Source organism: Anopheles ziemanni, chromosome 2 (assembly GCF_943734765.1).
Source record: "Anopheles ziemanni chromosome 2, idAnoZiCoDA_A2_x.2, whole genome shotgun sequence".
Classification (NCBI taxonomy): domain Eukaryota; kingdom Metazoa; phylum Arthropoda; class Insecta; order Diptera; family Culicidae; genus Anopheles; species Anopheles ziemanni.
Window position 1 is genome coordinate 52,755,594 of NC_080705.1, and position 10,828 is coordinate 52,766,421.

The 10,828-nt window shown below is 48.3% G+C and overlaps 2 protein-coding genes across 3 annotated transcripts; both read right to left on the minus strand.

Annotated features, from left to right (window-relative positions):
• Positions 1–775: 775 nt before the first annotated feature.
• Positions 776–6,806, minus strand: LOC131281791 (intraflagellar transport protein 172 homolog). Its single transcript, XM_058311142.1, has 4 exons — positions 6,768–6,806; positions 4,659–6,697; positions 4,247–4,587; positions 776–3,576 (listed from the first exon to the last, which is right to left on the minus strand). The coding sequence occupies exons 1-4, from the start codon at positions 6,804–6,806 to the stop codon at positions 776–778; spliced, it is 5,220 nt and encodes a 1,739-aa protein (XP_058167125.1).
• Positions 6,807–7,296: 490 nt separating this feature from the next.
• On the minus strand, positions 7,297–9,233 carry LOC131288247 (regulation of nuclear pre-mRNA domain-containing protein 1B). Of its 2 annotated transcripts, none has more exons than XM_058317374.1 (4): positions 8,996–9,233; positions 8,301–8,920; positions 7,867–8,010; positions 7,297–7,794 (listed from the first exon to the last, which is right to left on the minus strand). In XM_058317374.1, exons 1-4 carry the CDS (start codon positions 9,144–9,146, stop codon positions 7,639–7,641), a joined length of 1,071 nt encoding a protein of 356 aa, XP_058173357.1. In that variant the 5' UTR covers positions 9,147–9,233; the 3' UTR covers positions 7,297–7,638. The 2 variants fall into 2 exon arrangements, with proteins under 2 accessions (XP_058173357.1, XP_058173349.1); XM_058317366.1 differs by having other exon boundaries at positions 8,283–8,920.
• Between the last annotated feature and the right edge of the window lie 1,595 nt (positions 9,234–10,828).

The following is a 10,828-nucleotide window of genomic DNA, read 5'->3' on the forward strand; positions in this document are numbered from 1 at the left end:
ATTTTCCTATTGGGTGTTCTTTCGTGAAGTTTGAGCAGTAACTTTATGAAATGTTGTGTTCAAGAATCGATTACCGGCATTGGTTCGAGTCACAACCAAGACCGAACCCTCTCTTACACAGGATAAGTAGGTAAACAGTCTATTAAGGTCAAAATGTCTAGGCATTTTGCGAAGGAATAAAAAATAAGTTTAGCATTTTTAAATGAAGTAACCAGCATGATTATTAAATTGTAAATTGAAACAATGTTCAATCATTCCGATGATACTTAAAATGAACAAAAAATGCTTTAAATTTTTTTAAATAATATATTTTTTCGATGTATCCTTAAACAATTCAATCGAATAAAAAATATGGATTATGGATTAATTTTACATATTGCCTAGATTAAAAATGTTTTAATCTTCATATGTAAGAGACTGTCTACGGTTGTGGGCCGAATCCAGTTGTGGGTCACTGATCACTGAAACGGCTATCTGCTAGCAAAAAAGCAAAAAAATGTTAAAATTTATGTGTCTAGTCATTTCCCAAAGGCGATATTTCAAAGCTTAAAAATAAAAATAAAGAGGTGTTTTACTTTGCAATTCAGTACAGTAAGTGTACTTTGCAACATGTTTCATGTACAAATTTAATGTCTGTGTTGAGCAGTTTTGCCGAACAAATGAAAAATGGAAACAAATAGTACTTATTATTCGCGCTATGAATCATCAAACTCGTTAAGTTGTTGATAAAACAGCACTGTTGTTCCAACGTTTTGAGAACCCAAGGTTGTCATATCTAACCAGAAAGAAAGTTGGCTGGCCCGCACCACTTTTCGATGAACTCGATCACGTTCGGAATATCGGTCTGGGGTGCCATACGAGCGGCCACCGTCAATTTGCTCCAAGCGTCCCTATTGGCCAGACGATGGGTACGCTGGAACACCACCGGCTGGCGACCCATCACCGGATAGGCGCTCACCAGACAGGCCTGATCGGCCAGCCCCAGGCTACTCTCGTACTGGTTGCGGTCGTCCGTCGGTAGCACCTGGTCGACCTTCTGATCCATGCTGACGGCAAGGACCCACTCGCGGATCTCTTCGTGCAACTGTGGTTCACCCTTCAGATGCAGCTCGGCCGGGATCGGCACTGAGCTGGGAAAGTCGGTAGCGGCCAGATCGGAATGGTCTACCAGCTGCCCAGAGCCTTCCTCGATCGCCTCACACACGTCTAGATAGTGGTTGAGGATGACGAACGCCTCGGCTTCCCTTCCCTGCGAGCGCAGATCCATGCCCGCCTCGTAGTATCCTTTGTCGCAGGGGATCACGTCCGTGTAACGCAGCATGGCCACCGAAATCTTTACCCCAAGTGACTGAAGAGCCGGTGCCTGACGGCAGGCGGCGCGTGTCGCATAATAGTGCGCGATCACGAGCAGCTGTTCGAACCGGTCGATCACTTCCGCGTCGGAATGGTCGGATCCTCGCAGGGCCTGAACCAGTCCGAGCAAGAAGTTTCGCAGGTTCTTCCACATGGGCGCCCCATCTGGTTCGCGCAATGCAAAGCACTCCAGAGCTATGCGGCTGTAGATGTTGAAATTGGCGGCCACCGGTGGACCTCCGTGCTCGAGGTAGAGTCCGAGTGCTGCCATGCAGTCTCCGTCGCGGAGCAGTTGGGCCGCGTACTGCGCCAAGTACTTCTGCAGCACCGGAACACTGTGCTGCTTGGCCTTCTCGATGCAGCGCGTCCATTGGCCTTGCTCGGCCAGCAGGTCCAGGGCGCCTACAATGTCGATGTCTGCCAACTGTTCCACATTACCCTGGTGGCGAAGCCGTGCCTTCTGCTGTACCTCAACGTACGCCACCAGCTGTGGATCGATCTCTTTCGCAAGTCGACGTGCCTTACCCCAGTTGTCGGTGCGAATGAACACGTCCACCGCTTCCTGGGGTAGTTCGGCCGCTAGATAGAGCTGTGCGGCAGGCCCCACCTGACCGATATCGATCAACCTGGGGCCGAGTTCACGTGCAATTTCGACCGCTTCCGGGCCTTCGAGAAACTGATTGCAGATTTCGGCCGCCCGGAGTAACGCCCGAGCTACCGTCGGTTCGTCGGCGTTACCCTCGTTGATCTGCAGTAGACACTCGGTGGCACGACGGAATTCTTCGTTCCGCGCATGTTCGGACGCTTTCTGAAGCAGATAGCGGGAGTCGGTGGATTCGCCCACTCGATTCACCCGGGCGTACAACTTTTGCAGCTCCGCAACCGCTCCCGGCACGAACTCCTTCGCAATTCTCAGTGCATCGGCCACCATGTTGTACTCACGGTAGTGTTCCAGAATTAGATCTGGCCGGTCAGCCCGGATCATCAGTGCCTCGTACTCCGGGTAGTTGCGCGCTTCGAGCGCAGCATTGGCCTGACTCAACAGCACTTCATGGACCGCCTCTGGTAGGTACTGCTCGGCGACCCGCAGAGCCGCCTTCCAGTCACCACTGTGTGTGTGCATCATGATGGCTTCGCGGGGTTTTCCCGCAAGCAAGAACTCCGCCTCGGCTTCGGTAAACTTACCGTCGTCCTCCAGTGCCATCGCTATCTTCAGATGGACCTCGTCCGCCGGTCGCCCACTAGCCCGGCAAAGCTCGAGTGCGAAATCGAACTGACCAGCTTCGCACGCATACGCTACACAGCTTTCCAGCAGCGCCATCTTTGCCAACAGCCTGGCGGCACCCTCGATTGGCAGTGATTTGGCCCACATGAAGGCGACCTGTTCCGAGGCCGGTTTGCCTCCTTTCTGCTTGGCCACCCGGTGCGCTTCCTCCCACTTCCCGGCGGTGCAGTACATGTGGACTGCCGCCTTCCAGTCACCCGCGGCCAGGAAGTGCACTTCGGCGTTCTTCAACCGGCCCTTCGATTCTAGCTGGCGGCCCAGATTTAGGTGAGTCTGCTCGAGCAGATTCTTGTGGTGGCGCTCCACCAGCCGAATCATGGAATCGTACAGTTCTAGCTCTTTGTACATCGTGATCGCTAGATCCGGCTCACCCACCGTCACCAGCACCTTCTCCGCATCCCTATACTTGCCTTCCCGTTCGAGGCCCTTCGCCTGCTCGATAAACATCTCCCGGACGTCCGCAGAAGGCAGCCAGCGGTCGGCGATATCGAAAGCCTTCTCCCACTGGCCGTGCCGATTCAGCATCTGTACCGCCTCCCGGTACATCTCGGCACGCACTAGCAACTCTTCGGCCGTCCTCACGTCACCCACCTGGCACAGATGCTCCGCTAGCTCGACGGCGTACTTCTGAATCTCTTCCGGATCGTCCACGACCTTCGCGATCTGTACCGCTTTGCGCCACTGTTTCGCACCAACGGCCGCCTCGAGTGCCTTCACCGTGCAGCCGGCTTCGATATAGTGGCTGATGGAGGCATCCAGCTGCCGTTTGCCCACCAACCAGTCTCCCCACTCTTCCTCTAGGCTGGTCACCTCGTCCGGTGCCACATACCGAGCGAGCTCGATCGCTCGAGCATAGGCACCTCCCTTCCGGTAGAGCGCGATGGCGCTCTGCTGTTGACCGGTACGATTGGCGAGTTCCGCCGCCAGTTCAAAGAGCTCTGCAATGGGCCAACAGTTTGAAGGTGAAATTTTACATCATAAAAAGCATAAATACACACACTTCTATTTAGATTAATAAACTGGCTACACATGCAGTACTACACGAACAAACACAAACGAATTTTAACAAAACAAACATCTATCGATTGTATCTCATATAGTGAAGTAGTTTAAACCTTAGTATATCGATTTCATAGTGGATACATAGTAATCAAATTTCTTTTTAGAATACCTATACAGCAGTCCAGTTTGTATAACAACACTCTATCGCAGTGGAGTTTGAATGTAAAAAACCATGCATAACGTGTAACTAACATATATTTAGCGTATCAATGAGATCTTTACAACTAATTACAGAGGGTAGAAACGCCAGTTATTTTAACTGAAACTGATGAAAAACACCGAATTTTACCAACGGACAAAACGCTGCCCAAGCTATGCATGAAATTCTTGTGAAGTTTGCTAAAGATAATGTGCAAAGTGTGAAAATATATATATATACTGGCGCCGTATTACAATAATTTTCAAAACTTTCTAGGTTAAAAAAACGACTATCAATTATATCAACGAATCAAATATATTCATTAAAACTCACAAAAATTAATTTGATCTAGCAGCAACTGGATTGATTTGAATTATGATTATCAAACATTAACATCCAAAACTTACCAGCTTTGATCAACGATGCCGACACTCGTGTCACGAGATTTTCATCAGACAGCAGGTGCGGTGTCTTAAGGGCGAGCTTGACCGCTTTCACTGGCTTGTTCGCCTTCATGTATAGTGTCATTGCTTTATCCTTTTCGCCGCGTTCTTCCAGCACCTCGCCCGCCTTCTCCTCCTGACTCGTGCCCAGTAGGAACTCCATTTGGGCCTCCTTCAGCTCCGACAGCCCGTGATATCCTCGACGCTCCGCCAGCTTGATCGCGTCGTCCCAGCGGCGTAACTTGGTGTACATCGCCAGTGCGGCCTCGATATCTCCCTGCTCAATGTAGATCCGTTCAGCGGTTCTGTTGAATGGAAATCGTCAACCATAAGAACATCGAAGTGTGGAAGCTCATAAGAATTTCGCTCGCTTTACCTTAAATCTCCACCGAGAAGTGCCATCATCGCGCGCACCTCCGGACAGCTCATACCAGGGCCCGTCGTTTCCTCGTACCGTTCGGCGATCTTGATCATCTCTCCGATGTAGAACGTTTTCGAGGCATTCCCGAGGGCGGCGAAGCAGCGTTGGGCCACTCGAAGATTTTGTTGGGCCAGCGCAATGTTGGCCAGATTGTGCCACATTGCCTTCGCCGCTGGCCGGTCGCCAAGCGATTCTAGGTAGAATATGGCGCGACCAAAGTCGCTGTCGTTCACAGCCGTCCCGAACTCAACCAGACCCTCATCGAGCGGGTACACGTGCTCGGAGGCCGCTTCACGGGTCACGATCTCCGTTCGGCCATCCTCACGCAACACATCGACCACATCGCCCCGAACCGGCATAATGGTAACGTGCTCGGGCAGGTCGATATTGTACCACACGGCCAGGTTGGTGTCGCTCTGCGCGACGGCCACATCGCTTGATGGGACCCACTGAACGAACGCCACCTTTGACAGGAGTGTTTGCTTCTGGCCACTGCCAACATCCACCAGCACCAGACGCATCTTGCGATCGCGGAACAACAACTTATGGCCCGTCTCGCTCAGCTCGAGCCAATCGATCTTGGAGTCGTGTGAAATCTGTGCGATCGTTGACTGAAGCATCAGGTCAACAACGCACACGGTCTTCATGTCCAGTAGATAGGCCAGCTTCTTGTTGTTGCGTGTGTTGCCACGCTCGTTCAGCCGCACCGAGATGACATGTGGATTGACAAATTCGGTCCGCACCGAGCCAAGGATGTAGTTCTCGCCGTACTCCACCAGTGACAGTTCGCCGGCGTTGAAGATAAGCACCACCGTGGGATTCTCGAAGTAGAATCGTTCGTGTCGGCCCGTGGCGATCCAGGGTATCTCACTCGTCAACGAACGCGTCAGATCACACAGGATCAGTGAGTCCTCGGTGCGTCCGACAAGATAGTTATCCTTACCCATGATCCGGATGTCATCGATTTCCAGCCCAAGCTGCGACTCTACCAGCATGGTCGTGATTGGTTCATGAAGTGACTTCAGCAGAACCTGACTGGGGGCGACAAACGTGAGCTCAAACTTGTCCTGCCAGATGGTGCGCCGTAGGACGGACTCGTAAGCCAACACTGCCCCGCACAGGGAGCCAACGGCCAACCGGGAACCGTCCTTACGCCAGCAAAGGGCCGTCACGCTGTAGAGATTCGGAATGGTCTTGCACAACGACTCCGTCCAGGCGTTCTGACGGGGACTCCAACTGAAGATGCGCAGCCGGTCATAGCTTCCAACCGCGACGGCCTGCCCGTTGGGACTAGCTGCTGCCACCGTGAACTCTCGCTCTGCCTCGTCCCGCCCATAGTCGAACGTACGCATTGGGCGACCCTGTAGGTCGTAGAAGCAAATTTTCTTGTCACAGCCGGCAACAACTATGCCTCCCTGCGGCCAGGCCAGTGCGACCGGTGCGACCGGATGTTGCAGTAGACGGCCCGTCGGTTCGCCCGGTTCTTCCACCAGCAGAAAGCGCACCACCGAGCCGTCCTCGTGCCCCGACAGAACACCCGTACCCTTGGTGTTCTGCGCCAGCGTCACCACCATACTGTCCGTACCGTACAGCGTCTTGGACTTGTTGTTCTTACAGTACAGTGAGCGCACCTTACCGTCCTCCAGTCCGGCTACGATCAACCCTCCCGCCAGCCAAGTGATGCAGGTGACGGCCGCACCCTGCGGGAACTTGTTGCAGATCACCTTCTTCTCGTTCCACTGCTCGCCCAGTTTGTACACGTACACGATGCTGTCGCTCTGGGCTACCGCCAGCCGGCTCGAGTCCGGACTGAACGTAATCCCGCGTATAACGTACGAGTTTTTGACCGCATTCGGATCGGCTGCCTTGGTCGAGAACTTGTCCCGCCGCTCGCCATTCTCGTCGAACAGCAGGATGGTACGGTCAGCCGTGGCCACCGCCAGCTTCTGATTGTTTGCCGACCAGCTTAACCCCGCAATACGGTACAGGTGGTCCTGCGTTTAACCGAAGAGTATAACGATCAATAACTATAATTGGATGCGATTGGCATCCATTTTTCCTTACCTGTGCTTCGACGATGGTTTTCATAAACTTTAACTGCATTTTTATTCTTCCGCGATTATATTGAGCCTCAGAAAACACATTTATTGTTTTTTCACGACCATTCCTTTGACGTATCGATTTTACAATTGATTGTTGTGTACAACTACCTAGCGACCGTTGCCGTGGTTACCATAAAAGCATGGTTTTGCAACACGTGGTCATTCAAAACATGCTGACGCCAACCGCTATGCATCAACAGGTTGCAGCTGGGGAAGTTCATTTTGTTGGCCCGCGATGCGCATGAGCTAGCGAATCGTTGAGGATAATGTTATTAGCCATGCGTTTTGGCAAAATTTAATGCTAGCTTTATGTCAATATTTCATTTTTATGTGTCCATTGAACACTTAAAAAATTGCAATTTTCTCACACGCTTTGGCTTTCATCGCTAGTAATCAAAATTGACCAAAAGCTACAAATTTTCCCATTTTTATTCAAATTCACGCAGACGCGATTCAAATTGTGGTCATCGTAAGTCATGTGAAACAATATATACAACATTGTGTTCATCAAACACAATACTATTTATTAGTCATTTTGTAACACATCCAGTACGGATACAGGTGAGGATGTAATCCTACAATTAGTTTGTTTCCTCCAATACGCGTTATTGTTTGGATTGCTTCAGCTTGTTTTCATAGTCTGCAGTACGTAAAAAAAATACCTGATACTTAAGCTTGTTTTTCAACTACCGTAAGTTTTTGCTATAGCTTCATTCCTAAAAGAACAATTTGCCTGCACGGACTACAGAAAACCGTGAAAAACGATATCGTACAAACACATTGTATTAGTGCTACGAGGCAGAAAATCAAACGTTCAGCAGCTTCATCTGTCCCTAGTGATGATGTACGTTGAACAGATCTCCGGCGGAAGGGAGCGGAGCTAATCCGCCGGGTGCATCCGGCAGGGAGGTAAGGTCTGGGAGTTTGTTCAGATGGTTTCTCACTTCTTTTTGTACTTCTTTGATTTTGGCGAGCTTATTTTGATATTCCTATAATTAAACAAACAAAAAACTTATGGCATGTGCAATCGTGAACTATAGCTGAACACGTGGCGTACAAACCTCGAGCCGATTTTCAGCTTGCAAAAGCAACTCCTGCTGCTCCCGGTGAAAATCTCTAAGCATGGTCGTTAGCTTCTTGCGGTCGTCCATTTCCGTTGCAAGCCGGGAGTTGTAATCGTTTATCATTTTTATTGCATTATTTACCTTTCGTTAAAAAAATAAAAACCAATTAATAAGCAAAGGGATGTACAGTGGCATAAGGGTACGTGTACCAGTATCAGCATGTTTAGGATTTTATATCTGACCTTATTGTCTTACCTGAAAATTATTGTTAGAAATCAAGTTAAATTGTTTAAAAATTTAAATCGTAAAAAAATGTAAGTTTATAAGTATTCACACCGGTGTTTCACCTTTGCTACAGTAATACAGAAATTAGTTGCCAATACTGGTACTAGCGCCAATACTGGTACAATTACCTTTGTCAGAAAACTCACGTCAGCTGCGAGCTGTATCGCGGTCTGTTTATCTTCCATCCGGTCTAGTGCCGCCAGTTTCATCACTGCCTCATCATACTTTGCTATCTTCGCCCGAACATCACCGTCGCTGGACGCGGAGTTTTCCAGCTCCATTATCACCTTGATGAGTTCCTCCGGTTCCGGTGGATCACCGTCTGGTTGATGCGGACTTAAGGTGATATGGGTTTCCACCTTACCGTTGACTTCTACCACTTCACTTTTGGCTTTCTTCTCTGGCACAACCGACGGGCTAACCTTTTTCGATGGCTCAGTCTCGTTGGTGCTGGCGGGTGGTTCAGAAACTTTTCGTTTCTTGTCGTTTCCATTTGCTTCCACCTTCGGGATGGCCTCGGTCCCATTCAGCGCCAACGAGTATTCTTTGATTTTGACCTCTTCGTATACACCGCGCTCGCCCCAAATGCCGAGGATCCGGTTGAGGTTGTTGATGGTTTTTGGTTCCGGCGAAGATTGCGCTATGTATTTGAACGCCTTTGGTAGGTAATGCTCGAACTCACGCCCATACTCCGGCCCTTTCTTTTTGCTATTTTGTATCACATCGTTAGCTAGATACATAAACGTAAGCTTTTTCGCCGAGGGTGCTGTAAGTAGGTACGGTAAGTCAACAAATTAACTTCCGGTTACTGCACACGTGCTCAACCATTTCCCGTTCTCACCTCGTTGCAGTTCTTTTAACCATGTTTTGACGATAATTGAATGATGCTTGCGATGATGTATCAACCAAAGGGAAAGGGTCTGGATGCTCTGCTGGCTGCTGTTGAGATCGAGAAGTTTCTTAACCAACCCCGTCTCGGTAAACGAAGACATGCTGACGGAACACTTCCAATCGTTACGGGTGCTACCAACCAACGAGCACTTCTGTTCCCCGATACTATGGTAAGGTAAAACCTTAGTGGCGTATGTTTAGGATGATTTTAACGTTAGAAATATGGTGTGTAATTCAACAAAACAATTCTCACTTGGGCGTCCCTGTTGATTTCGTCTTTCCAAGTCCACCAAAACAAACATGACAGTCGCAATGAAAACATTCAAAGTCAAGGAGCATATAAAAAACAAGGTGAGACTAAGTTGCCTTTCGTGCCCGGCATTGCGAAAGAACGCTATGCCAGCATATTTTGCCTGAATATGTTGTATGTAAATTTGACCTGTATATGTAGATTTAAAAGAACACATGATTTGTTTAAGGCTGTGAAAAACGTTTGAAGTATGAATTCCGCACACCTACGCCGGGACATTCCCCCAAAAATGTCAAGTTGGCTAGCACTATTCTACCTGAGGATACAAGAACCTTGTTTACCAGCATAATAATCAGGGCTGCTGCATTACCTCAATTCGTTATTCAGCAAACTCAATATTCAAAAGGAAGAGAAATCGAAAAAACCGTTAAAGAGTATACAGTCGAATAAATCTTTAAAAAGTAAAATGAATCAAATAAATCGTTTTTAAATATTTTTCTCAATTTATTATAGAAAAGTTATAACTAAAATTTTAGAGCAAAATTTTGTATATGTATTCAACAGTCTGATTTCAGTTATGCGATAACTATTCAAACATTTATTTTGAACCTCGAACCGTTTTTGAAAAAATTAATATAATTGGTAAAAGACACAATCTTATCTTTAAATCAATATAACTTCACTAGAAAATACATGATCACCTTCATTTTCACAGTTTATAATAATTGAGATACAAGTTTCAATGCAATATCTGCAACATTTTCAAGTTTTCATTAAATTTATAAACCCGCTCTAATGTGCACCCAAATGAGACATGGTGGTGGAATTATTCGTTTTGTTGTGTTGTTATTTTAGTAGACCCTATCGATTTTTAGTCGGTAAACGAAAGCTGACTGGAAAGAATCCGAGTTTCGTGTAACTTTACAGAATTTAGACCTTCATCATCATCAATGCTTCCTAAGCAAGATTAGAGTGCGTAGGTGGCTTGCAATGGTGGATATTTGAGGTCCAGCATCCCGTTTCGAATCCACTTTGTTCCTCGTATGTTTGTGTGTGATCTCGAGACGGAATGTTATACAGTGAGTCAAGGAAAAAAAAACACCCTCAAACTGGTAAAACAAGCCTGATCGACATGTGTGGCATGAACGTAGAGCACGAAGCTGGGCGACACCGGGAGCACGAAGCTGGTCGAGTCTCAGGTATCTCCGGTTTGTACGGGTACGTTTATTCAAAATCGAAAGTGATTCAATTCCTGCAGCCTCAGGTCCAGTCGCCGTTCGACCTTCTTTAGTGCAGCATCGCCCCGGCGAAACGGAAGGTTCGTGCGATTGCAAGCTTATCCTCGATCGAGCCTTGTTTGTGGTCACACAGGCACACACCGTGTGTCGGACGCCGCCGGTTGGTGTCCGTTGTGCAACGGCCCGGTTTGACAGCAGCAAAAGTCAGATGCATACTGGCCCCAACAGAGGAACAAATACTCGATCATCGAGCCTCAACAGCAGCACCTCTTGGTCAGTTCAGTTTCATCACGTC

What these genes read in the sequence shown, in the direction of transcription:
- LOC131281791 (XM_058311142.1), bottom strand. Translation starts at nt 6,806, where the DNA reads ATGCAGTTAAAGTTTATGAAAACCATCGTCGAAGCACAG. An exon ending in CTTCTCGGTGGAGATTTAAG is followed by an intron (nt 4,588 to 4,658) that starts GTAAAGCGAGCG and finishes TCCATTCAACAG; the next exon opens with AACCGCTGAACGGATCTACA. An exon ending in GGCATCGTTGATCAAAGCTG is followed by an intron (nt 3,577 to 4,246) that starts GTAAGTTTTGGA and finishes GGCCCATTGCAG; the next exon opens with AGCTCTTTGAACTGGCGGCG.
- LOC131288247 (XM_058317366.1), bottom strand. Translation starts at nt 9,146, where the DNA reads ATGTCTTCGTTTACCGAGACGGGGTTGGTTAAGAAACTTCTCGATCTC. An exon ending in GTTAAAAGAACTGCAACGAG is followed by an intron (nt 8,921 to 8,995) that starts GTGAGAACGGGA and finishes ACCTACTTACAG; the next exon opens with CACCCTCGGCGAAAAAGCTT. An exon ending in ACGTGAGTTTTCTGACAAAG is followed by an intron (nt 8,011 to 8,282) that starts GTAATTGTACCA and finishes TTTTAACGAAAG; the next exon opens with GTAAATAATGCAATAAAAAT.